Source organism: Carassius carassius, chromosome 7 (assembly GCF_963082965.1).
Source record: "Carassius carassius chromosome 7, fCarCar2.1, whole genome shotgun sequence".
NCBI classification, from domain to species: domain Eukaryota; kingdom Metazoa; phylum Chordata; class Actinopteri; order Cypriniformes; family Cyprinidae; genus Carassius; species Carassius carassius.
Genome location: NC_081761.1, coordinates 39,762,267 through 39,785,380, shown reverse-complemented (window position 1 = coordinate 39,785,380; position 23,114 = coordinate 39,762,267). Strand labels below are relative to the sequence as shown.

Genomic DNA, 23,114 nt, shown 5'->3' with positions numbered 1-23,114 from the left:
ACAGATCTTAATATTTAGTTGTTTTAGCTGAAGTCATTTTAAGTTCACTTGCTGATTTCGAAATTTCTCTGGTTGAGAAGCACTTCTGTGATGCTTATATGGTATTTTCTGTAAAATAAATCGACAAAATTGAATTTAGAATATGAAAAAAGGGCAGCAATGAAAAATATAAGTATATAATAAACATAAATTATAGTGGCATATTATTCTTTTAAAAAAATATCTCTATATAGTTTTTGTTAAGTTTTAGTTTATTTGTTTTAATTGTTTAAGTACATAAGGTTAACTTGGTTCATAATTTTTATTTCAGTTAAAGTTTATTTCAAGCAACAAAAATAAGCTTTAGTTTAATAATTTTAGTTTTAATTAATGATAATGTTCCTGATCTGTTTGGTGTGTGTGTGTAGGTGTGGGTGATGGATGGTTATTTTAAAGGCAGGCGTCTGGTGGAGTATCAGTCTCTCGGTGACTTTGCTACTGGACAGAACTTCATCGTCCATCATCTTCCTCACCCATGGGCAGGTGTGAATGCGATTCTATCACACTTTCAGTGATATTCACAGAGAATCATGTGATCCACTAACAATAAACAAACAAAACACAGACTGTCTTCATTTCCAACACTACAACTACTGATTTGGCATTGCAAACCCAAATAACTCCTGCTTGTTATGGGACTTTGTTTCCAATATGGAAAAAAATATGAAAAAGGTCAGTGTGACTTAATTAAGAATGGTGAGATGTAAACTCAGAATTAAAAGAATAAAGACATAATTGTGATATGTAAACTCAGAACTACAAGAAAAAGTCAGAATTGTGATATTTAAACTCAGAATTACAAGAATAAAGTAAGAATCATGATATTTAAACCCAGAACTACAAGAAAAGTCAGAATTGTGATATGCAAACTCAGAATTAAAAGAATAAAGTCAGAATTGTGATATGTAAACTCAGAATTACAGGAATAAACTAAGAACTATGATATGTAAACCCAGAACTACAAGAAAAGTCAGAATTGTGACATGCAAACTCAATTAAAAGAAAAGTCAGAATTGTGATATGCAAACTCAATTAAAAGAAAAGTCAGAATTGTGAGATTTAAATCAAAAATTTAAAAGCTCAGAACTATGAAAAAGTCAGAATTCTGAGATTTAAACTCAGGATTACAAGAAAAAAATGTGAATTGCAGCATATTAAATCAGAATTTCTAATAATATTACAACTACATCATGTAAGCTCAGAAATGGAAGAAAAAGTCTGTGAGATGTAAACTCAGAATTCAGGGGGGGGAAGTCTGAATTTTAAGATAATATGTTGCAAGTATGTTTTTTAATATCTTTACACCTGTCAACTCAGAATTACAAGAATAAAGTAAGAATTATGATATGTAAACCCAGAACTGCAAGAAAAGTCAGAATTGTGATATGCAAACTCAGAATTAAAAGAATAAAGTCAGAATTATGAAATGTAAACTCAAACTACAAGAAAAAGTCAGAATTGTGATATTTAAACTCAGAATTACAAGAATAAAGTAAGAATCATGATATTTAAACCCAGAACTACAAGAAAAGTCAGAATTGTGATATGCAAACTCAGAATTAAAAGAATAAAGTCAGAATTGTGATATGCAAACTCAGAATTAAAAGAATAAAGTCAGAATTGTGATATGTAAACTCAGAACTACAAGAAAAAGTCAGAATTGTGATATTTAAACTCAGAATTACAAGAATAAAGTAAGAATCATGATATTTAAACCCAGAACTACATGCAAACTCAGAATTAAAAGAATAAAGTCAGAATTGTGATATGTAAACTCAGAATTACAGGAATAAACTAAGAATTATGATATGTAAACCCAGAACTACAAGAAAAGTCAGAATTGTGATATGCAAACTCAATTACAAGTATAAAGTCAGAATCATGATATTTAAACCCAGAACTACAAGAAAAAGTCAGAATTGTGACATGTAAACAGAACTACAAGAAAAGTCAGAATTGTGATATGCAAACTCAATTAAAAGAAAAGTCAGAATTGTGAGATTTAAATCAAAAATTTAAAAGCTCAGAACTATGAAAAAGTCAGAATTCTGAGATTTAAACTCAGGATTACAAGAAAAAAATGTGAATTGCAGCATATTAAATCAGAATTTCTAATAATATTACAACTACATCATGTAAGCTCAGAAATGGAAGAAAAAGTCTGTGAGATGTAAACTCAGAATTCAGGGGGGGGAAGTCTGAATTTTAAGATAATATGTTGCAAGTATGTTTTTTAATATCTTTACACCTGTCAGAAGTGATTTTCCTTGTGTGTGTGCTTGTGTCTCTCAGGTACGGGTCATGTGGTGTATAATGGCTCTCTGTACTATAACAAACACCACAGTAACATGCTGGTGCGCTACGATCTGGCGTCTGGTGGTGTTTTGCAGCAGCGTCCGCTCGCTCAGGCCGGGTTCAACAACACCTTCCCGTACTCGTGGGGCGGCTCGTCCGACATCGACCTGATGGCCGATGAGATGGGGCTGTGGGCTGTGTACTCCAGCATTGGCCGCGGTGGGAACATGCTGCTGAGCCGGCTGCATCCCGACTCGCTGGAGGTGCTGCGCTCCTGGGACACAGGTTTCTCCAAGCGCAGCGCCGGAGAGGCTTTCCTCATCTGCGGCTCACTCTACGTCACCAACTCACACCTGGCTGGAGCTAAAGTGCACTTTACCTTCCACACGGCCTCAGCCTCGTACGAGTACACCGACATCGCCTTCCACAACCAGTACTCACACATCTCCATGCTGGACTACAACCCACGCGTCAGAGCGCTCTACACCTGGAACAATGGACACCAGGTGCTGTACGACATCACGCTGCTGCACTTCATCAGGACACGCCGCGCAAACTCCACCGACTGACTCCAGACACCCTGATCCTGCATGAGCCACGCATGCCAACTTCCACTCACCTTCCCTCTTAGAGAAGAAAAAACTCAAAATATGCAAATATGTGACCCTGGAGCACAAAAGATGAGATTTTCTCAATATTTAGACTTTTTTTGCGGCCTCAGATTCCAGATTTTCAAATAGTTGTATCTCAGACAAATAATGTCATATCCTAACAAACCATTCATCAATGGAAATATTATTTATTCAGATGATGTAAAAATCTCAATTTCAAAACATTGACCCTTATGGCTGGTTTTGTGGTTAAGGGTCACATATGCATCTTCAATTTCTGAGAGATTATTTGTGAAAAACCAGCAACTGTTGTGAAATGCACTTCTGTATGTACATACAATTTCACAAAAATAAATAAATAAATGTGTCAGTTGTTTTGTGTATAGTATTGTAGAGAAACTGGGGATTATTATGGCAAGTGCCATATTTATTAAAAGAAACTGACCAAATGTAAAGCAAAAATAAAGCAATATGGAATTAGCAGATTAAGAAATATAACATTTTATCTCATTATTATATTACTCACAATTAATTTTACCTTTCATTTATTCATGTTTGCTGTTCAGTGTTATTTTGTTATGACTGATTGGCACTATTGTAGTTTTTGGTAATATTCTATTTGGTATTTTCTATTTTTAAAAGTTTTAGTCATTTTTTGTGTTTTTGTTTTTTACATATTATTTATTTAAAATTCCATTATATTTTTCTGCATTAATTTTTATTTAATTTTTCGTTTCAGTTACGTTAAACCACTAGAAAAGGAGAAGTATTGCTCTTTTATATAGTATATTATTTCAAGTATCGATCTTATATTGTAAATGCTGGTTGTGTTTGTAGGTGGCAGTGATGAGTTCAGAGAAAATCTCCATACACTCCTGCTATTTAATGCACATTTTCATTTAGATAAGTTCTCAACGTTATTTGTTGTGAAAATAGAATGTAGAATAAATGTAGAAACTCTCTCATAAACGTAGCCTCTGTGGTAACACAGTTGAATTCAACTTAGACCAAACGTTTCTATGTAACTGAATTTGAAAAATAATGACCACTCTTAAAGAATATATAGATGACTAACTTGATACTAATCTAAAGCTTTTCTGCCACCAGCCCGATTTTGACAACCAGTAAACGATAAATCCCACTGAGCATGCGCGGTCCGCTGTGACGTCGCCGCGGAGCATGACGGGAGTCGTAGTCTATCACTGCTTCCTGTTCTCTAATCGCGGCAGTGAGTTCAGGTCAGTTTCGTGTTTTGGAAACGAGAAAAAACTTCATAACCATCAGCCTGTAAGTACTGTTTTCAGCCTCACGTGTTTATTAAAGCTATTTATAATCAATTAAAGTGTAAATGCTGATGTTAATGCTGATTATAGCGTGTGTTTTAAACTAATAACTGAGGAAATAACTGCTGCGTCGAGATGATAACAGCTGATAAACACTTCATTTAATGAGTATTAACAGTGTGATTAACTGAGAGAAGTTCACTTGACATCTATCTATCTGTCTATCTATCTGTATATTTCTGTCTGACCCTGGACCACAAAACCTTATTTTTGTCTAATATTTAGTCTATATTTAGTTAGTCTTATATTTGGTTGAAATACAACTATCAAAACATTGAGATGCATATTACTAATCAAGAATGAAGTTGTGACGTATTTACAGTATGACATTTACAATATATATCTTCATGTAACATGATCTGTACTTAACATCTTAATGATTTTCGGCATAAGAGAAAAAAGTATAATTCTGACCCATACTAGTTATAACTGCTTCTCTGCTTTAGGGTCACACATGTCTGTGTAATCATGTCATATCTGCTGTTGTTCTGTGACCGTGAGCAGTGTGTCATCAGTACTGAATCCTCCTGATCTGTCTGTGTGTAGATGTCTGTGTTCGAGTCGTCCAGTGGCTTCAGCAGGCCCATCACTGCAGTGGCCTGGGCGTCAAACACCACCACCTGCCCCGGTCAATACAGCCTGGTAAACAATACAGACACACACGCCTGCAGTCACATGGCCATCTGCCTCTGACAGTGTCATTAACTCTGTTATATATATATATATATTAACTCTGTTACACTCTGTTGTGTGTGTGTAGATCACTCAGACTGAAGATGGAGCCTCCGCTAACTTCATCCGAGGGTTTGCACTCAAGTCAGGATACTATCTGTGTTACAGTAAGGTAAGATGCATTACAGGGTTTATTAATTCGTGAATGATCGTTCTGTCATCATTTACTCACTCCCATGTCGTTCCAAACCTGTATGACATTCTTTCTTCAGTGAAACACAAAAGGACTAGCAGCTGTTAGACGAGAATGACACACTGTTGTTTCATGCTCATCAGACTTATTCCTGTCTGTCTCTTCTAGGATCTATCCGCTGGGTTGGTTGTGACAGATGTGCAGGTGATTACGGATAAAGAGGCGATTCCTCACGGTTACTGCTACATCCCAGAATTCCTGGAGTCCAGTAAGATGTTTCATTGACAGATGTGGGCCTTAGAGCCACCACAGATCTGCTTGTCTGTCTCTCCTGATGTGTTGTAGAAGAGTAATCACTGTGTGTGTGTGTGTGTGTGTGTGTGTGTACAGAGGCATCTGTCGGGAAGAAGAAGCGCATCTGTGTGCGGATCGTTCCTGTGGGCAGCGTTACGACCGCTGTTCTAGACCTCAAACTCACAGCCAAGAATAAGACCATGGTGCAGCAGTACACCTGCCTGGGGTGAGAGACACCACATGCCTGCTCTAGAATCACACACTCTATTCAACGGTTCTCATATCAGGCACTATACATGTCTGTTCTATAGTCTAATGCTCTGTACACTGGTTCTGGATCCAGACGCTCTGGATACTGGATGAGGATCCAGACGCTCTGGACGCTGGTTCTGGATCCAGACTCTCTGGATGCTGGATCTGGATCCAGATGCTCTGGACGCTGTTTCTGGATCCAGACGCTCTGGATGCTGGATCTGGATCCAGATGCTCTGGACGCTGTTTCTGGATCCAGACGCTCTGGACGCTGGTTCTGGATCCAGGCGCTCTGGACGCTGGTTCTGGATCCAGACTCTCTGGATGCTGGATCTGGATCCAGATGCTCTGGACGCTGTTTCTGGATCCAGACGCTCTGGACGCTGGTTCTGGATCCAGGCGCTCTGGACGCTGGTTCTGGATCCAGACGCTCTGGACGCTGTTTCTGGATCCAGACGCTCTGGACGCTGTTTCTGGATCCAGACGCTCTGGACGCTGGTTCTGGATCCAGCCGCTCTGGACGCTGGTTCTGGATCCAGACGCTCTGGACGCTGGTTCTGGATCCAGACGCTCTGGACGCTGTTTCTGGATCCAGCCGCTCTGGACGCTGTTTCTGGATCCAGACGCTCTGGACGCTGTTTCTGGATCCAGATGCTCTGGACGCTGGTTCTGGATCCAGACGCTCTGGATGCTGGATCTGGATCCAGATGCTCTGGACGCTGTTTCTGGATCCAGACGCTCTGGACGCTGGTTCTGGATCCAGACGCTCTGGACGCTGGTTCTGGATCCAGACGCTGGATCTGGATCCAGACGCTCTGGACGCTGTTTCTGGATCCAGACGCTCTGGACGCTGGTTCTGGATCCAGACGCTCTGGACGCTGTTTCTGGATCCAGACGCTCTGGACGCTGTTTCTGGATCCAGCCGCTCTGGACGCTGTTTCTGGATCCAGACGCTCTGGATGCTGGTTCTGGATCCAGACGCTCTGGACGCTGGTTCTGGATCCATACGCTCTGGACGCTGGATCTGGATCCATACGCTCTGGATGCTGTTTCTGGATCTAGACGCTCTGGACGCTGGTTCTGGATCCAGACGCTCTGGACGCTGTTTCTGGATCCAGACGCTCTGGACGCTGGTTCTGGATCCAGACGCTCTGGACGCTGTTTCTGGATCCAGACGCTCTGGACGCTGTTTCTGGATCCAGCCGCTCTGGACGCTGGTTCTGGATCCATACGCTCTGGACGCTGGATCTGGATCCATACGCTCTGGACGCTGGTTCTGGATCCATACGCTCTGGACGCTGTTTCTGGATCCAGACGCTCTGGACGCTGTTTCTGGATCCAGCCGCTCTGGACGCTGTTTCTGGATCCAGACGCTCTGGATGCTGGTTCTGGATCCAGACGCTCTGGACGCTGGTTCTGGATCCATACGCTCTGGACGCTGGATCTGGATCCATACGCTCTGGACGCTGGATCTGGATCCATACGCTCTGGATGCTGTTTCTGGATCCAGACGCTCTGGATGCTGGTTCTGGATCCATACGCTCTGGACGCTGGTTCTGGAATCAGCTGCTCAGGGCGGCTGTTCTTGTTGTTTATTGTGTGTTTTTGTTTCAGGGACATGAATGGGTTTGTGGTGTGGTGTTTAAAGGGCCAGTTCTCCACTCCGACTCCTCAGGCCAAGCCTCGCAGTATCAGTCTGGACATGCGCGGTCTCTCTCTGGAAGGAACCGGCCCCCCGCAGCCTCTCAAGCCCAGGTACTCGTTTCACAGCCATCACTGCTGAGAACATCAGCATTATGAATCAAGATTCTACCATTTCACAAACTGACTCCAATGTTTCGATGATTTGACTGTGAAATTAGACTGAAGCAAATGAGCTGTTTGGCTCTGCAGTATCCACGCAGGTAGAAATATCTATTCAGAGAAGTGTTCGAGCAGTGTCACATTATATAGTTCTCACAGCTTTAAATCATCTCTAGTGATTCGCTGTTGGCCTTAAACCACAGCGGTGTAGCTGTAGTGCTGACTGAACACAAAACCCTAGAGTGAAGGTACCCAGGGTGGTTGCTAGGGTGATAAGAGTGGTTGCTAGGGTATTACTATGTGGTTGCTTGGGAGTTCAGGGTTATTCCCAGGGTGTTCTGACTGTCTCTGTCCATAGCAATCCTCCTGAAGGCCCACCGAAGGTCACCCGCCGGCGCAGTAAGCTGGACACACACAACCCGATGGAAGTGGTGTATGACAGCGCTAACCACAGCGGCATCTACGGGATCACAGGTACAGCAACAGACTGACCAATCACAGCATCCCTTCATATAACAGCAGCACACACAGGCTGTGGCCTATACATGTCATCATAAACATGCATCTAACAATCCCCACATGTCATACGAGTCAAATTGTGTGACTTTGTCATGTGACTCATTCTTGTTTACGTTCGTTTCCAGCGATGGATGGAGTTCCTTTCTCTCTACATCCGAAGTTTGAGTCTCAGTCAAACTCAAAGGTCAGAGGTCACTGCATCACTCATTAACATGTGGATATATGTTAGAAATGACATACATTTATCTGGTCATTACTCCTTGATAAAGACGGACAGAAGTTTTGTTGAATGATTGAGTAGAGTGAAGATTTTATAGTTAGATGAGAGAATTCTCTTCAAGGGATCTCTTAAAGAATGCTGTCTTTAACCAGTCACAATCACCGTGACCCACAACAAACTTGTTTGTGTCTGTCAGGTGTCTGCGAGCACGCTGAGTGACATCCGTATCAAATCAGTGCAGGACATTGAGAATGAGGTGAGGAGATCTTCATCGCGTTACCGTCATAATAAATCATTATCATTTTAAGGTTTTTTCTTATTGTTCTGTAGGACTTTTATTTTGAATCTGCCTTTGTACGTGTTGATCATTTGTCCATATCTGTGTGGTTCAGCAGCTTTGACTGACCGATTGTTTCTCTGCAGTATAACTACACGTTTGCGGTGGAGGAACAGGCAGCGAGGAGAGTCTGTCCGTCAGCGAGTGGATGAGATCATTTCCCATCAGATTAGCTCTCAGGCTCTGGTCCATGAAAGCACAGTTATTTCTGGTTTATGATGATGTATATTCAAGCTCGACCAAAACTCTCATTACAGGTTTTGCAGGGCTGTTTCTGGTTGGTCTCATTTCCTCTATTCTTCTCTGGGTTGGTTGAACATGAAGGATTTTCTCTGTCCAAACACATTATGTGCTTGTGTTTCTGCAAAACACTAACAGGCGAATCAAAGGGCTTGACAAAGTGCCTTACATGTCATTTTATAAGACCACAATATTTTATATATCTTTCTGGGGATTTTGAGCTGCAGTTTAGTATGTAAAAAGTGTGGATACACTAATATTCTTTATTTATCGTATGAAAACTGTAAGTTTCAGAAACGTGCTGACCAAAAAAACAATGTGTTTTTCCTGTATTCTCTGTATTTTTGTCTGTTTAAACAGTCCTAAAACTATTGTATAATATCATACTACGGTTGGTGCTCTGTGAGTTACTCTTTTGTACTTGCTTTGTTAAAATCTGACTTTTTGGGAATTTTAATAAAAATAATCAGATCTTGACTAAATGTATTTGCTGACACAAAGGAAGTTACATTTTACCTAGAGCCATTTACTGTAAAATTCCTCATGTACACCTGAACTGGTGTATATTATATATTTTTTTATATATATTTCAGGATCATAAACAAAACCACACACTATTTGTTTTAAACGCAAGTGTTGTAAACTCGACAGTTTTATCGCAGACGCACTTTTATTTAGGAATAGTTTACGGAAATAACCTTCGAGGCAGCTCATTGGCTCGTCCAAGCGTCAATCATTTAGCCACGCCTCTCTGGGCGGAGTCAGTGCGGCCTCCTGATAGCGGCGTGAGCGCGCCTCGCACAGTCACAGCTACACGGAGTACTGCTGCAGGATGGATCGAGGATATTCTTCAGGTTAGTGTTTTACTCTCTATTTACTTTATGTAAGAGTCTGTTTGTTTGCTGTGAGCGTGTTTTGCTCGGTTTCTAAGCCCTGTAACGTAACGTTAATGTGTTTCTTCCGTGGTTCGGTCTGTGTTGGTTCAGTGCTTAAAATGGCGCAGGTCAAAATAAGCCATAGACTTATGAAACGCTGTCTAAACCAATAAAACCGAGTTTATACGTTAGCTATGCTCCTTTAGCAGAAGTATTTTATATTAAAGCGTTCTTTCGTCGATTGCGGTTGAGCTCGATGTGAAAGCCATTGTTATTGTCTTGTTGAAGAGCGCACATCGAACAAAGCAAACATCAGCGTAGACTCGGATTAGTCTTTAATCAGCAGCGTATCAAACTAACACTCTTTATTCTCCATCAGGCGCGTGTGGATGAATAACGCCGTCTCTCAATGTAGATTAAAATGGAGTCGTGTTGTTGATGTAAAATGGCTGCCGTGTTCATTCTGCTGCTCCATTGTTCGATTAATCGCCGCTGTGGACACATTACAGCACAGTTCAGTATACTGAGTTCATGGTTTATAAATGTACTGACATCTATAATACCCCGTGCTGTTGTAGTTTTGTGGCCTTTAGTTCATGTATAGTACTGACATGCGTTTATATCGATGCATTTTCTCTTACAGTAAAACAGTAAAATCAATTAATTATTTCAGACGCCATGTCTGTAGGCGCAAACCCATTTATCCAATCAGATAGTTTTGAGAATCAAGGCCCCGCCCTCTAATGTCACCTGACTCTGGGCAGCCAGTAATAAGTCTTCATGGTTGTTAGAGCTGTCGAACATAAAATGCACTTAGAAAGATTTCATATTAAAACTTTAGATCAGTGGTTTTCAACCTGTGGGCCGCGATGGTATTGCAGCTGGGCTGCGACGTACTATTAAAAGAAATACTTGTTCATATATGTAAAAACGTCTAAGTCATAAATAGAGCCCGACCGATATGGATTTTTGGGGGCCGATGCCGATATTAACTCGAAAAGAGCCGATTTATAAGCCGATATTTTGATTTTAAAAATAATCTGGATATTAGACCCATTTCCTATAAACTGCTCTTACACAACATTCAATAGCAAAATATCTGCCTGTTCTATGTATGTGGGCTGTATAAACCATTTTCCAGAATGGACTATGTTAAAAAAAAGCCTTAGATTACAGTCTCAATGAATAAACAATTGCACATCAAAAGTATATATTTTTTAATGATCAAAAAACAGTCTGGTTTTAAACATTTAACACTTTTACTTTCTTCCAGTTGAAGCTGGTTTTAACAGTCTGTGTGTTTACTGTAAATAAATTATAATACTAAAGTTAAAGTATTTGCAGAAGTAGTCCCACACTTTGCTGCTACAGCATTCACCTTTTTCAGCCATCTGTAGGCAGAAAGAGAGACGGAGAAAGAATAAGCATGTGTATTAATAATATCACCATGTATCATTACTCATGTCATCATTAGAATTATAATAATAATAAACTGGGATCTCCTACATAGGCAAAAATGAGAAATATATATATATTTTTTTATTTGTCAAGCAATAGGTATTACCTACTTATATTTAACAATATTATTTCAACATTTTCCTGTTATGTCTGTAAAGCTGCTTTGAAACAATATGTAAAAAAAAAAAAAAAAAGCGCTTGTTCAGCTCACATTTATTTACATGTCCCCTCTGGTTTAATCATTTCTGACGCACCTACTGTAGTTACTGTAACTACACTATATTTGCTCTCACAGACACATTCACAACAGACCCGTATATCTTCTCCTCTTCTCTTTGTGCAGTCTGAATCAAAACATCGTCTTGCCTACTATTACCGGAAGATTAGGGAATCAATTCGAAGTTGAATGGTTAACGTTAGTGTCATGAACACACCGCTGTCAATTTTGAGAAGAACCACCTTCAAACAAGTTAATAGCAAGCATTTAAGGGGCCTGCTAAAAAGGAAGCTATTAGCGTTAGAGTAACGTAACCAGCCTGAATTCACCAAATTGTTCTCTGGACCTGAGGGTAGCCTCTTCTTCCTTGCTTCTCTCTTAATTTTCATCAGCAGGACTAGCGCTATCGCTCGCTTCTTACAACGGGACAGATACATGTTTGCTGCTGACCGAAAGGAGGAGGAACAGACTATGAAAGAGCTCCCGCTAAACGTTTTTAAAACTCCGCCTACGCCATAGCGCAGCGCAAATCGCGTTGTATCTGAAGGGCAACGCTGAACCCAGTGACAAGCGCCGTGCATACCGCGTCCTGTGTGAAAGGCCCAATTACGCGGGAAACACACCGCAATAGAATACGAATAAGTTAAACGCTAACGTTATAGTTTGACCTCCTATTAACGTTCGCGCTCTTCCACTGATAAACATGGTATTAGCTTTGTGGCTAATCTAATATAGCAATGCATTAGCGGCTGTAAGTGATGTTACAGAATATTTAGAAGTGATAATGATAGGACCGTTAGCTAGAACTACCACAGTTTTTATATACAGTGTATTAACTAAATTATTTCACATGACGAACGACAGACTCACCGTCAAAACAGCTGATCGCTTTCTTCTGTAGTGGACTTCTGGTGCTGTTGTTAACTCTGGAGCTGCAGAGCTCCCTCTGGTGGGCACACTATGCAACACTCATAACATGAGTGAAGCATGAGACTCTGTTTCTCATGTTTCATCGGCCGTTATAAATGCCGATTTAAATGCAATTTGCTTATATCGGCCGATAATATCGGCCGGCCGACATATCGGTCAGGCTCTAGTCATAACATAACATCATTTCATATATATATATATATATATATAACAAAAAATAGATATTAAACTGTAATTATGCTTCCACTATTCGAGCTTGCTGATTGCTTTAAGAATAAACCACCAATTAATCTTCTATATTTTTGCTGCATATGCTACAGAACAACAGCAGTTGTGCCAAGCGGTGCCAGCCTGAGTTATTTTTTGTTCATTGCCAGTTCATTCAATAAAGACATGTTCACAATTTGGCTTCTGAGTACTTTACTGAGTAAGTTATTAACCCAATAATAGAGGGGGCAGTAAAAAATTTTTGCAACCAACATGTGTTTGGTTGTGTGGGCCGCGAGTTGAAAAAGGTTGGGAACCACTGCTTTAGATCATTGCTTTTATAAGTATTTTATTTATTTTTCTTTCTTGATTAGCATATTATCACTACTTTACTCGCGTTACAATATGCACGCAAAACAAGGTCATAACATTACAGCAGTATGGTGATAACGTAACAGCACTGAATTTATTACATATTTAAACTGAGCAGTGTGTTTTCTCCATATGTTTGGCTGACTGTGTTTTATTTTATTATGTATTGTCAAAGTAGCAAAGCTTAACTGTGTGCGCACATGCAGCATTTTTCTCTTCTTACAGTGGAAGAAACTTCTCCTTTCGTGCCTTTGTGTACATTCACAATAAAAACAAATCTTTGTGCATAAAATAAGCCTAAAGAAAATAGGATGCAGCTATCTTTATTATATATATATATATATCTCCGCTCGCAGAAGCGCTGTGATATGAAGACCATATGAATCCACATGTTCTGTTGCTTGTTGCGCGTGTAAAATTAATCGGTTAATGAGCGTGGGTTAGGAGAAAATAACCCAAGTGAACATCCCTACTCTGGAGGCTTGTGAAGATCATTCCTCCGCTGAGGAGCAGTGAAATTAAAGTTTCTGGAAACAAACGCTCCTCAGAAGATTTGAGACTCTAAAACATGATTGATGGAGAATCCAGTAAAGCTGAGCTGCTTCAGTCCAGTAAGAGTTCATCTGGAGATATTACTGACCTTATTCTCACCTTTACTTGATCACAATCAGACAAGATCTGACACCAGAAGCTCCAGCTGAAGAAATTACAGTAAAAGAGCTTTTACTGGATTGAACACTCGAGGAGATCGAGAGTGCCAGGTTTTGGTCTTGTAGAGAGAGATTCATGGGTCAAACGTGACGTCCAGAACCAAGCTTTATTTGTTCTTGACTGGTTTCAGGTTTCTCTGGCTGGGGAGGATCAGGTGGAGGAGGATCGTCCAGAGGTGAGTGTGTGCTCTTCTTCAGCTCTGTTGTCCTTCACATGTACGTCCAGCAGATGATCACCTGCTCTGTTACGCCTCAGGCTCGGGAGGTTATGACCTGTACGGATATAAAGACTCCATGTCCAGCGGCGGGTTTGGAGGAGGTGGGTATGGATCCAGCGATCGCATGAAGAGAGGACTCTCTGGGGGATCTCTGCTGTCCTCCAGCGGCTCCAACGCAGACGACGTCATCGCCAAGATCAACCAGCGTCTGGACATGCTGACGCAGCTGGAGGGGGGCATGAAGAGCGGCTCTCGTGGAGACAGGTGACGCATTATCACCTCAAACACACCCAGATGATCAGCTGACGTCTGATGCATGGTTACACATCTCTGTGACGACATACGAGTACATTAAATACACAAGAGGGATTTATATCAATTTATAGCGTTAAATTGGATATTATGCATCTTTTTGCACTCATTTCTTTTGGAGGAAACGGAAATATTATTTATCCTTTTACTTTCTTGTATTTCTCAATTTGCTGTTTTTTGACGATAAACATGTGTATTTATTAGGGATGTAACGATCGATAAAAATGTTATGAGATATTAATTTAATTGACATACAGCTGGAGATAGGAGTTTATAGCAGTGTTTCCCAAACGGGGTGTTTTTAAAAATAATGTTTGAATTTTTAATTGAAAAAAAAACGTATAGTATATTATCTATTTTTGATGTTACCAATCACTAGAGATGCACCGCTCCGGTTTCAGTTTCACGCGATGCGACCTAGGCCTACCTAAAAAAACTGAAAAGCTATTTATTTCATTAGTATTGTTATTTATTTGTGCTGTCAATTGTTTATTTGTTCTACTACTTCTCAAAGTATTTTGTAGGGTGCCACAAATTCAATTTGGGAAACACTGGTTTATATGAATGTCTCTCTGAGGGGAACTGAATGTATTTAGAAAAGTTTAGATTCAGTCGTTTCATCCCGACTCTGTATATGTATATTAAAGCTGTGTCCATAAGCAATGCGCTGCTTTGTTTACATCGGTCACCAAGGAAATGCTGTATCGCTGCTGTTTACAGTGGGAGCCAAGGAAACACTGTGCTGCTGTGTTTACAGTGGTAACCAAGGAAACGCTTTATCACTGTTCCATGAGCACCCCCTGCTGTCAGAGAGTGAATCTGCATCTCTTTCAGAGCTTCTGCTGTGTCAGTCTCCTTCAGATGATTTATGTAGCATAATTTCACAAAATCCAATCTTTAATCTAACATAAATTAAAAACAGCAGGCATGCAGCATCTTTGTTTGGATTATGATTGAAACCGTGGTTGCCTCTAACTGAATGAAAAGAGCACATGTAAAGCCTTTAGTTTATGTGAAGATCATTATTTTTTTCATATTTCACAAATTAATGTTCAGCATTTTGTCCAAGCAATTATAAAATTATTATAAATAATTGTGAATTGTATCGCATCTTGGGTTGGGTGAATCGTTACATCCCTAGTATTTAAATATGTATTATATACACATCCAGCCTTTAATCAAAATGATTCGTCTGCTGTTGTCACACCTAGCACTAGTTTGTTTAATTAAGGATAAAAACATAATGACTAGAAAGTTTATCAAGATTCATCAGTCAAGCTCTTCTAAAGTGTATTTTGTGATTGTCGGTCTGCTAATGTTGTCTCTCTCTTCAGACGTTCAGATCTTTTCACCAGCTCATTCACAGCAGTAACTGCTTTAAGTTCATGTTTTTAAGATGTGCTGCAGGAACAAACTAAGGAGATCTTAGGCCAAGTACACTTAAGATGTCATCTTATATACTGTGATAAGGGTAGATATTTGGGTGTATGAAAACAAGGCTGAGATGGATAAATAGGCTCTTGTATGGGTTGGACAGTCACTTTTGTAACCTGAAACGGTTTTGAAAGGACGTCTTGAATGTAGCATCAGACTACTTACTTTCAAAATAAATTCATACTTGTTCATCAATGACATTTAAATTAATAAAGTGACTGTAAAGACATATATAATCTTACACAATATGTATATTTGAAATAAATGTCACTCACAGCCTTGTTTCTATTTGTGAAAAGTTAAATATGGTCTCTACCATGACTAAGCTGCAGTTATTTGCTTTCGAGTGTTATGCTCCGATCTTGTAGCTGGAAGCAGTGCTGTTTGTGTTGGTGTGTAGATACACAGAAACATGCTCACACACTCCGTATCGGAACCCATCAGATCTGACTCTACGCTCACAGATAATGCTAACACTGCCCTCACAGACCCCAGAAGGTCCCCGTATCTCACCGTTTCCACCTCAATCCTGTGAAAAATGTGCAGTGTTGTTGCCTTATGTCCATCTGTGCAACTGTCATTCTGAAGCTTTTCCACAGCCTGTCTCTTCCCACAATGCACCTGAGCAATGGGGCTGTGGAAGGGCTTGAACGAATGAGCGCTGAATGATGAGTTTGTTTGCATAATGAAGCAGTCATCTGAGTCGACGACGACCGAAGTGCTGGTCTCTGCTTGACCTCTGCTCTGCGCCTCCCTCCCTCTGCAGGTTTGCTCAATACGAGTCTTTCGACTCGCGCTCCACCTCCCTCGGCCCCCGAGATCTCTACAGATCTGGTAGCTTTGGTCTCAGCGACTCCCGCGGCGACATGATGGCCCAGCGCGGAAGCGTGGGCTTTGGGGGCATGGGCGGAGCAGGAGGGGGTGGCGGCTTTGACGGCTCTGCCTTTGGATCTGGCAAAATGCGGCTGACTCGAGACTCCTCCTTCTCGGGCTCCGGCTGGGGGGCGGGGCAGAGATCCCCTCGCAGGAACCGATCGGCTGGGGGGCGTGGCTTCGGCCGCAGGCAGGACTCCTCCTCCGCTGGCATGGGGGGAGGAAGTGGGCGGGGCGGAGGCCACCAAGGCCACTCCCCCGCGGGGCGAGGAAAGCTGCCCTCACTCCTGGGCAATCGCATGTACCCCGACAGTGGGGCCTTCCAGCCTCAGCGCGGGCCCCAGGACTTCCCTGCGCGGAACTTCGGAGGGGGCCCGAGGGCCAACCGGCAGCACGGCCGCAAGAGACCCCAGAACCGAGTAAGTACCGCCCGCTCCCTGCGGAGGGTGGGGCTGAGAGATCAGCGCTCACCCCTGCACATAGAGTCCAGTCAGGAGCATTCATTCCACCAACCCTCGAGGTGCCCCCAGTCTGACCCCCATTTGACCAGTTAGACTCTGACAAACACTGGGTGGTAGCTGTGTAAAGTGTCACACAGTCAGGATAGCTCAGCTAACACTGTAAATCCTCTCATCATTGACTCAACCCTCACCACTACACAAACAGACACGCCCTCAGATCTCATTTGCATGTGTGTTGTCATGGCAGCAAGTGAAAGCTCAGCGTGATGGACAGAAGAAGAGGAAACAGACTCTGAGTGCCTCTGACGAGCCCGAGTCCAAGATGGGCAGAACTGAAACTGCAGGACAAGCGGCGGCCACCGGTACGAGCGCATGTTTCCCAGATTTCAGCTGGTCTTTAGCTTCTGTCTGAGAGTGCTGACCAGTGTGTGTTTGTTTCAGATGCTTCAGCAGGAGAACAGACGCAGGAGTCAGAGGAAGCCACCACCGCTGCTACTGTACGCTCACATTCATTTCTCATCTGTCATGAAAACATTGTGAATTATTCAGAAATGCAAATAATATTTCTCTTTGTTCTCCAGGACTCCAAAACAGAAGATGGAGGAGAAGGTGCTGGTGAGTTGTTTCTTCTGAACTTTATTAGTTAGTGTTGGAAGTGGGACTATATGCAATTAAATGGGCCCTCATTCTCTGAAAACCCTGTCTACTTTGTGTTATGGTTTGATTGCATGTGCTTCATTGGTCTTCGCTCACTGAATGAATTCCTGGATGGATCAAGTCCTGTACTACTTTCTTACTGAGTGTCCTGTTTGACCCAGAAATGCATCACAACATGAAAGCCTCTCGACGCTCATGGCGAGTGCTCTCATGTGATACAGCTGCCAAAAACTTTGTGTATCTGCCTTTCTCCAGCGCCATCCAATCAGGACGAGAGTGCCAAGGGAAAGGGAAAGAAGACTCCGCCCTCCGCGGCCAAAGTCAGGAAGAGGAGAAGCTTCTATGAAAGGTCAGGGGTCAAACTATCCGCACAGGTTAGGTTCTTGTCGTCTGTGCTGAGTGTTTGTTTGCTGGGCGTGTTTGTGGCTTAAGAGGGTGTTGTTTCCCAGGATGACGTTCGCCTGCTCCGTCTGTAAGTTCCGCTCCTTCTACAGCGAGGACATGGCCACTCATCTGGAGAGCAAGTTCCACAAGGACCACTTCAAGTTCCTGTCCAATCAGCTGTCGAAGCCCACCACAGACTTCCTGCAGGTGCGGACGCTTCACTCACAGGGGAACAGAGTTAAGTGCAGTGTGGCATCCTAACAGCCGTTGTGTGTGTGTTGTAGGAATATCTGAATAATAAGTACAAGAAGACGGAGCAGCGATTGGGTCCGATGGACAAACACAGCAGCGTCATCTGTCAGGTGTTCAAAGAGCAGGATCTGACGAGAGGTGCGGACTCTCCCTGGATCGAAGCATATTCATTCAGATTGCAGAACCTCTCATGATGTCATTTCCTGCCTGTAGATCTCGGCATGGAGCACTTCATGAAGAAGGTGGAGGCAGCTCACTGCTCGGCGTGTGACGTCTTCATCCCCATGCAGTTAACGCTGATCCAGAAGCACCTCAAGTCACCTGACCACAACTACAACCGCAAGGTACAAACACACAGCCAATCAGAGGCTTTGATCTGCTGGTGAAATGCTCGTCTGACCTCGTGACCTCTGTCTGTGTGTGTCAGGGCATGATGGAGCAGTCCAAGAGGGCGAGTCTGTCCGTGGCACGCAGCATCCTCAACCACAAGGTCATCGGGAAGAAGCTGGAGAGCTACCTGAAGGTGTGTGTCTGTCTCCCACTCTGGTCTCTCTGGTGTCACGTGGTGCATTTCATCATTTTGTGGACTTATTTACGTTTTGCCAGTCATTAAACCTTATTTTGCAATATAATATAGTTTTTAACTTTTACATTGTTTTTAAAATGTCGCTCTCATGGAGCGTTTGGTTTAGATCGACCGATAATCATTTCTACCAATATTTTTTTTCCCATTCATTATTTTTAGGTGTGTGTGTATATACTAGAGCCCGACCGATATGGATTTTTGGGGGCCGATGCCGATATTAACTCGAAAAGAGCCGATTTATAAGCCGATATTTTGATTTTAAAAATAATCTGGATATTAGACCCATTTCCTATAAACTGCTCTTACACAACATTCAATAGCAAAATATCTGCCTGTTCTATGTATGTGGGCTGTATAAACCATTTTCCAGAATGGACTATGTTAAAAAAAAGCCTTAGATTACAGTCTCAATGACTAAACAAAAAACAGTCTGGTTTTAAACATTTAACACTTTTACTTTCTTCCAGTTGAAGCTGGTTTTAACAGTCTGTGTGTGTACTGTAAATAAATTATAATACTAAAGTTAAAGTATTTGCAGAAGTAGTCCCACACTTTGCTGCTACAGCATTCACCTTTTTCAGCCATCTGTAGGCAGAAAGAGAGACAGAGAAAGAATAAGCATGTGTATTAATAATATCACCATGTATCATTACTCATGTCATCATTAGAATTATAATAATAATAAACTGGGATCTCCTACATAGGCAAAAATGAGAAATATATATATATTTTTTTATTTGTCAAGCAATAGGTATTACAACGGGACAGATACATGTTTGCTTCTGACCGAAAGGAGGAGGAACAGACTATGAAAGAGCTCCCGCTAAACGTTTTTAAAACCCCGCCTAAGCCATAGCGCAGCGCAAATCGCGTTGTATCTGAAGGGCAACGCTGAACCCAGTGACAAGCGCCGTGCATACCGCGTCCTGTGTGAAAGGCCCAATTACGCGGGAAACACACCGCAATAGAATAAGAATAAGTTAAACGCTAACGTTATAGTTTGACCTCCTATTAACGTTCGCGCTCTTCCACTGATAAACATGGTATTAGCTTTGTGGCTAATCTAATATAGCAATGCATTAGCGGCTGTAAGTGATGTTACAGAATATTTAGAAGTGATAATGATAGGACCGTTAGCTAGAACTACCACAGTTTTTATATACAGTGTATTAACTAAATTATTTCACATGAAGAACGACAGACTCACCGTCAAAACAGCTGATCGCTTTCTTCTGTAGTGGACTTCTGGCGCTGTTGTTAACTCTGGAGCTGCAGAGCTCCCTCTGGTGGGCACACTATGCAACACTCATAACATGAGTGAAGCATGAGACTCTGTTTCTCATGTTTCATCGGCCGTTATAAATGCCGATGCCGATTTAAATGCAATTACCTTATATCGGCCGATATATCGGTCGGGCTCTAGTATATACCATTTTGTTTGTTACTTCATGTTGTGATAATTACTCCAGTTAACTTGTCTTAATTATCATTAAGATTTTTTTGGGGTAGTTATTGACTGATAATCTGTTTCACTGATATTTTTTCAGATATTTAAGCAGTTTGCTTAATTGGATGTTTTTTTTACTGTTTGGTTTGTTACTTTCCAGACAGTATAATTACAGGGAACTAGTTGTCTTTTACTATTTGGCCTAATAATCAACACCTAAACCGATATTTATGCTTTTTTCCTTGTTTGGTTTGTTTTCCGGGGAAAAGTACAGTTATTTCGGTGAATTAGCTGTCTTTACTAATAAACAACATCTATGCATTATTGTAAACATTTGTCAAAATGAAGTTAGTTTAATGACTCCATTGTCATTTGTTCTCCATTTGAAAAAATTTGACTTCACTTTGCCTTGTTAATATTGTTGATGCTACTATAAAAATATTTTCAATGTTTTTTTGATATGAAGATGAAAGGAAAATGACATTTAAAAGTAAAAATGTTAAATATCGGTTTTGTACAAATAATTTGTATCAGGGCTGGGCGGTATGACGTTATATATATCATTACCATGTTATAAAGTGTAAACCGTAGCAGATTACTGTATTCCATGTATACTGTGGCATGAACATAAGCGTATACCTGATAGTTGAAACAGAACTTTTACACATGAGAATCGCATTCAGCGCTGCATTTATGAACCGATTGAAGTAAAACGGTAACACAAGATTTAAAAGTAATTCAGAAACATCTTGAAGTTAAATTGCACCAGTTGGAGGCAGTTTATCTAAAAGTTTAGTTTTAACTAAATTTACCAGATAAAAGAAAAATCGAACACGCCAAAGTACTTTTTCATTTCTAAAGTATTTGATTTAATTAATTATATAATGCCCTTTTTGTCGGTTTTCGGAATAACTGCATATATAGCTATATTGTGAAAATCTCGTTGCTGTAATATAAAATTATTTATACCGTGAAACAGAATTTCATTCCGCAACGTATGTCTAGTGTTGTTTTGACCTTTTAAAATTACAAAATGAGCACGCTATTAATCAGTGCACACATTATTCTCAGTAAATGTTTGACATATCGTTTTAATTTTGTTAATGAGTTGCGTTTGTCGTTTCGCAGGGTGAAAACCCCTTCAATGGTAACCAGGATGACCAGGATCTCGAGGACTCCATGGTGATGGAGGTTTCCGAGGCCGATCTCACCAATGAAAGCCTGAATGAAATCAAGCAGGAAGAGGAGGGGCCTCTGGTGGAGGGGGCGGAGCCTGTTGCTGAAGCTTTAGGAAATGGGGAGAAGCATGAAGAGGAGGTGAAGATGGAGACTGGTGGAGCAGCAGAGGAGGGTTTTGAGGGTCTGGAGGGTGCGGAGGAGGGTGTTGAGGGTGTGGAGGAGGGCGAAGAGGGTCTTGAGGGTGCAGATGAGGGAGAGGAGGGTGTGGAAGAGGGCGAGGAGGGTGTGGAGGGTCTTGAGGGTGCAGATGAGGGAGAGGAGGGTGTGGAAGAGGGCGAGGAGGGTGTTGAGGGTGTGGAGGTAGGCGAGGAGGAGGCGGCTGAGCATGGCATTGATCCAGATGCAGGAGCGGAGGGGGATGCTGATGCTGTAGCAGCAGAATAATCGTTAATGAAACCGCTGATTGGTGTCTATTTGAAGATTCACTTCTACATCCTAAACCTTTGAACTTTATATGAAAGCTGTCCCTGGATCAGGGCAGAAATGCAGCCCGAGGACCAATCAGAATAAAGCCTGCCTTGTGTTCGTCCAATCACAGGATTGCTCCGCCCCTCTACGCCTGTGTGTTTGCTCTGTTTAGATACATGCATCATATGACTGTTGAGGTGCCTCTTGAAATGATTTCAGTTCGTCACGTCTTTACACGCTGAAGTAAAACATTTAATTTTCTTCTGATTTTTTTTTTGTTTTTAGTTTCATGGATGTTGCCCTGTAGGGCAGAGATGAAATGATTTAATTTAGCAGTTTCCACTCGTTGTTTTTCTCTTTTGTTGAGGAAATAAATGTTTGTAAAGTCATTTGTGTGTGAGTGTTTTTCTGAGTGATGTTCAGCTGTATTCTGTCAGGCAAGATTAATTAACCTGAAAAACATGCTACATCATAACATTTTTAAACTGATGCGGTTTAGAAACTCGCATTTGATGGAAATTCAACAAAATATAATATTTAATATAATATAGAAGTGTTTTTTGATGAAGATGAAGTTTTTGTTTATTTGTAGTTATTTTAGTTCAGCTTTAAACTAAAGGGAAATAAGAAATCTAACAGATCTATATCAGGAGCAGCATTTAATGAGAGCTTGACATTTGATTTGATTTGCAATTTTTGTGAAATTTCTACCTCAAGCATGTGAAAAAAGTAATGGTCATGTGGTTGATATCTGGAGCTTGAATTCAACACCTAATGGATAAAGCTGAAAGTGTTCATATGAACTTATTTAGTGATGTATGTATGAGATGTGATATTACTGGCACTTTAATCTGAACACTAGTATGGGTGAAAGGAGGATCAGTTAAAACGTGAACTCTTGAGCCACGATCAATGGAGCTCTGAAATTAGGATTCACCATGGCAACCGCTCCCGCCAAAAAACTTCTGCATAATACAGAATATGTAACTTTAGTTCTAAATCAATGGTTCATGTGAAAAACACAATTCTATCAAGTAAAGCTTCAAGTGTGAAATGGCTGTTGGCTAACGACTTTACAAATATTTGACATTCAATAAATATCATTTAGTGTATTTCAGTGTGCATAATATTCAGCTTTTTCCACCTAGTCTAATGCTTTTTCACATAGGCCTGAATAAAAGTACTCTAATCTAACAAGCTATCCCAGCTGGCATTTCAACATAACGTCAGGTGTCATGATTGAATCAACACACTGT

The 23,114-nt window shown here is 41.2% G+C and overlaps 3 protein-coding genes across 4 annotated transcripts in view; all 3 read left to right on the top strand.

The window, feature by feature from the left end:
* olfm2b (olfactomedin 2b) overlaps positions 1–3,312 on the top strand; it is a 9,079-nt gene extending 5,767 nt beyond the window's left edge. For both annotated transcript variants that reach the window (XM_059554980.1, XM_059554981.1), the window contains exons 6-7: positions 408–522; positions 2,332–3,312. In XM_059554980.1, coding sequence (XP_059410963.1) covers positions 408–522; positions 2,332–2,903 — 687 coding nt within the window. In that variant the 3' untranslated portion in view covers positions 2,904–3,312. The remainder of the gene's footprint in view (positions 1–407; positions 523–2,331) is intronic.
* Positions 3,313–4,095: 783 nt separating this feature from the next.
* Positions 4,096–8,742, top strand: mvb12a (multivesicular body subunit 12A). The gene is made up of 10 exons (XM_059555001.1): positions 4,096–4,232; positions 4,835–4,930; positions 5,049–5,132; positions 5,322–5,421; positions 5,544–5,673; positions 7,314–7,454; positions 7,861–7,976; positions 8,147–8,205; positions 8,438–8,497; positions 8,665–8,742. Exons 1-10 carry the CDS (start codon positions 4,125–4,127, stop codon positions 8,728–8,730), a joined length of 960 nt encoding a protein of 319 aa, XP_059410984.1. The 5' UTR covers positions 4,096–4,124; the 3' UTR covers positions 8,731–8,742.
* An 830-nt stretch (positions 8,743–9,572) lies between these two features.
* On the top strand, positions 9,573–22,247 carry akap8l (A kinase (PRKA) anchor protein 8-like). The gene is made up of 14 exons (XM_059554969.1): positions 9,573–9,672; positions 13,719–13,763; positions 13,844–14,069; positions 16,318–16,843; positions 17,133–17,247; positions 17,327–17,382; positions 17,467–17,500; positions 17,798–17,891; positions 17,992–18,133; positions 18,211–18,316; positions 18,392–18,522; positions 18,606–18,701; positions 21,340–21,622; positions 21,755–22,247. The coding sequence occupies exons 1-14, from the start codon at positions 9,651–9,653 to the stop codon at positions 21,832–21,834; spliced, it is 1,956 nt and encodes a 651-aa protein (XP_059410952.1). The 5' UTR covers positions 9,573–9,650; the 3' UTR covers positions 21,835–22,247.
* The last annotated feature ends 867 nt before the right edge of the window (positions 22,248–23,114 follow it).

Excerpts from the sequence above, each read along its gene's own strand:
- akap8l (XM_059554969.1), top strand. The coding sequence starts at position 9,651 with ATGGATCGAGGATATTCTTCAG. Across the intron at positions 18,134-18,210 it reads CCACCACAGACTTCCTGCAG|GAATATCTGAATAATAAGTA; the intron begins GTGCGGACGCTT and ends TGTGTGTTGTAG. Across the intron at positions 18,523-18,605 it reads ACCACAACTACAACCGCAAG|GGCATGATGGAGCAGTCCAA; the intron begins GTACAAACACAC and ends TGTGTGTGTCAG.
- mvb12a (XM_059555001.1), top strand. The coding sequence starts at position 4,125 with ATGACGGGAGTCGTAGTCTATCACTGCTTCCTGTTCTCTAATCGCGGC. Across the intron at positions 4,233-4,834 it reads AACTTCATAACCATCAGCCT|ATGTCTGTGTTCGAGTCGTC; the intron begins GTAAGTACTGTT and ends GTCTGTGTGTAG. Across the intron at positions 7,977-8,146 it reads CGGCATCTACGGGATCACAG|CGATGGATGGAGTTCCTTTC; the intron begins GTACAGCAACAG and ends GTTCGTTTCCAG.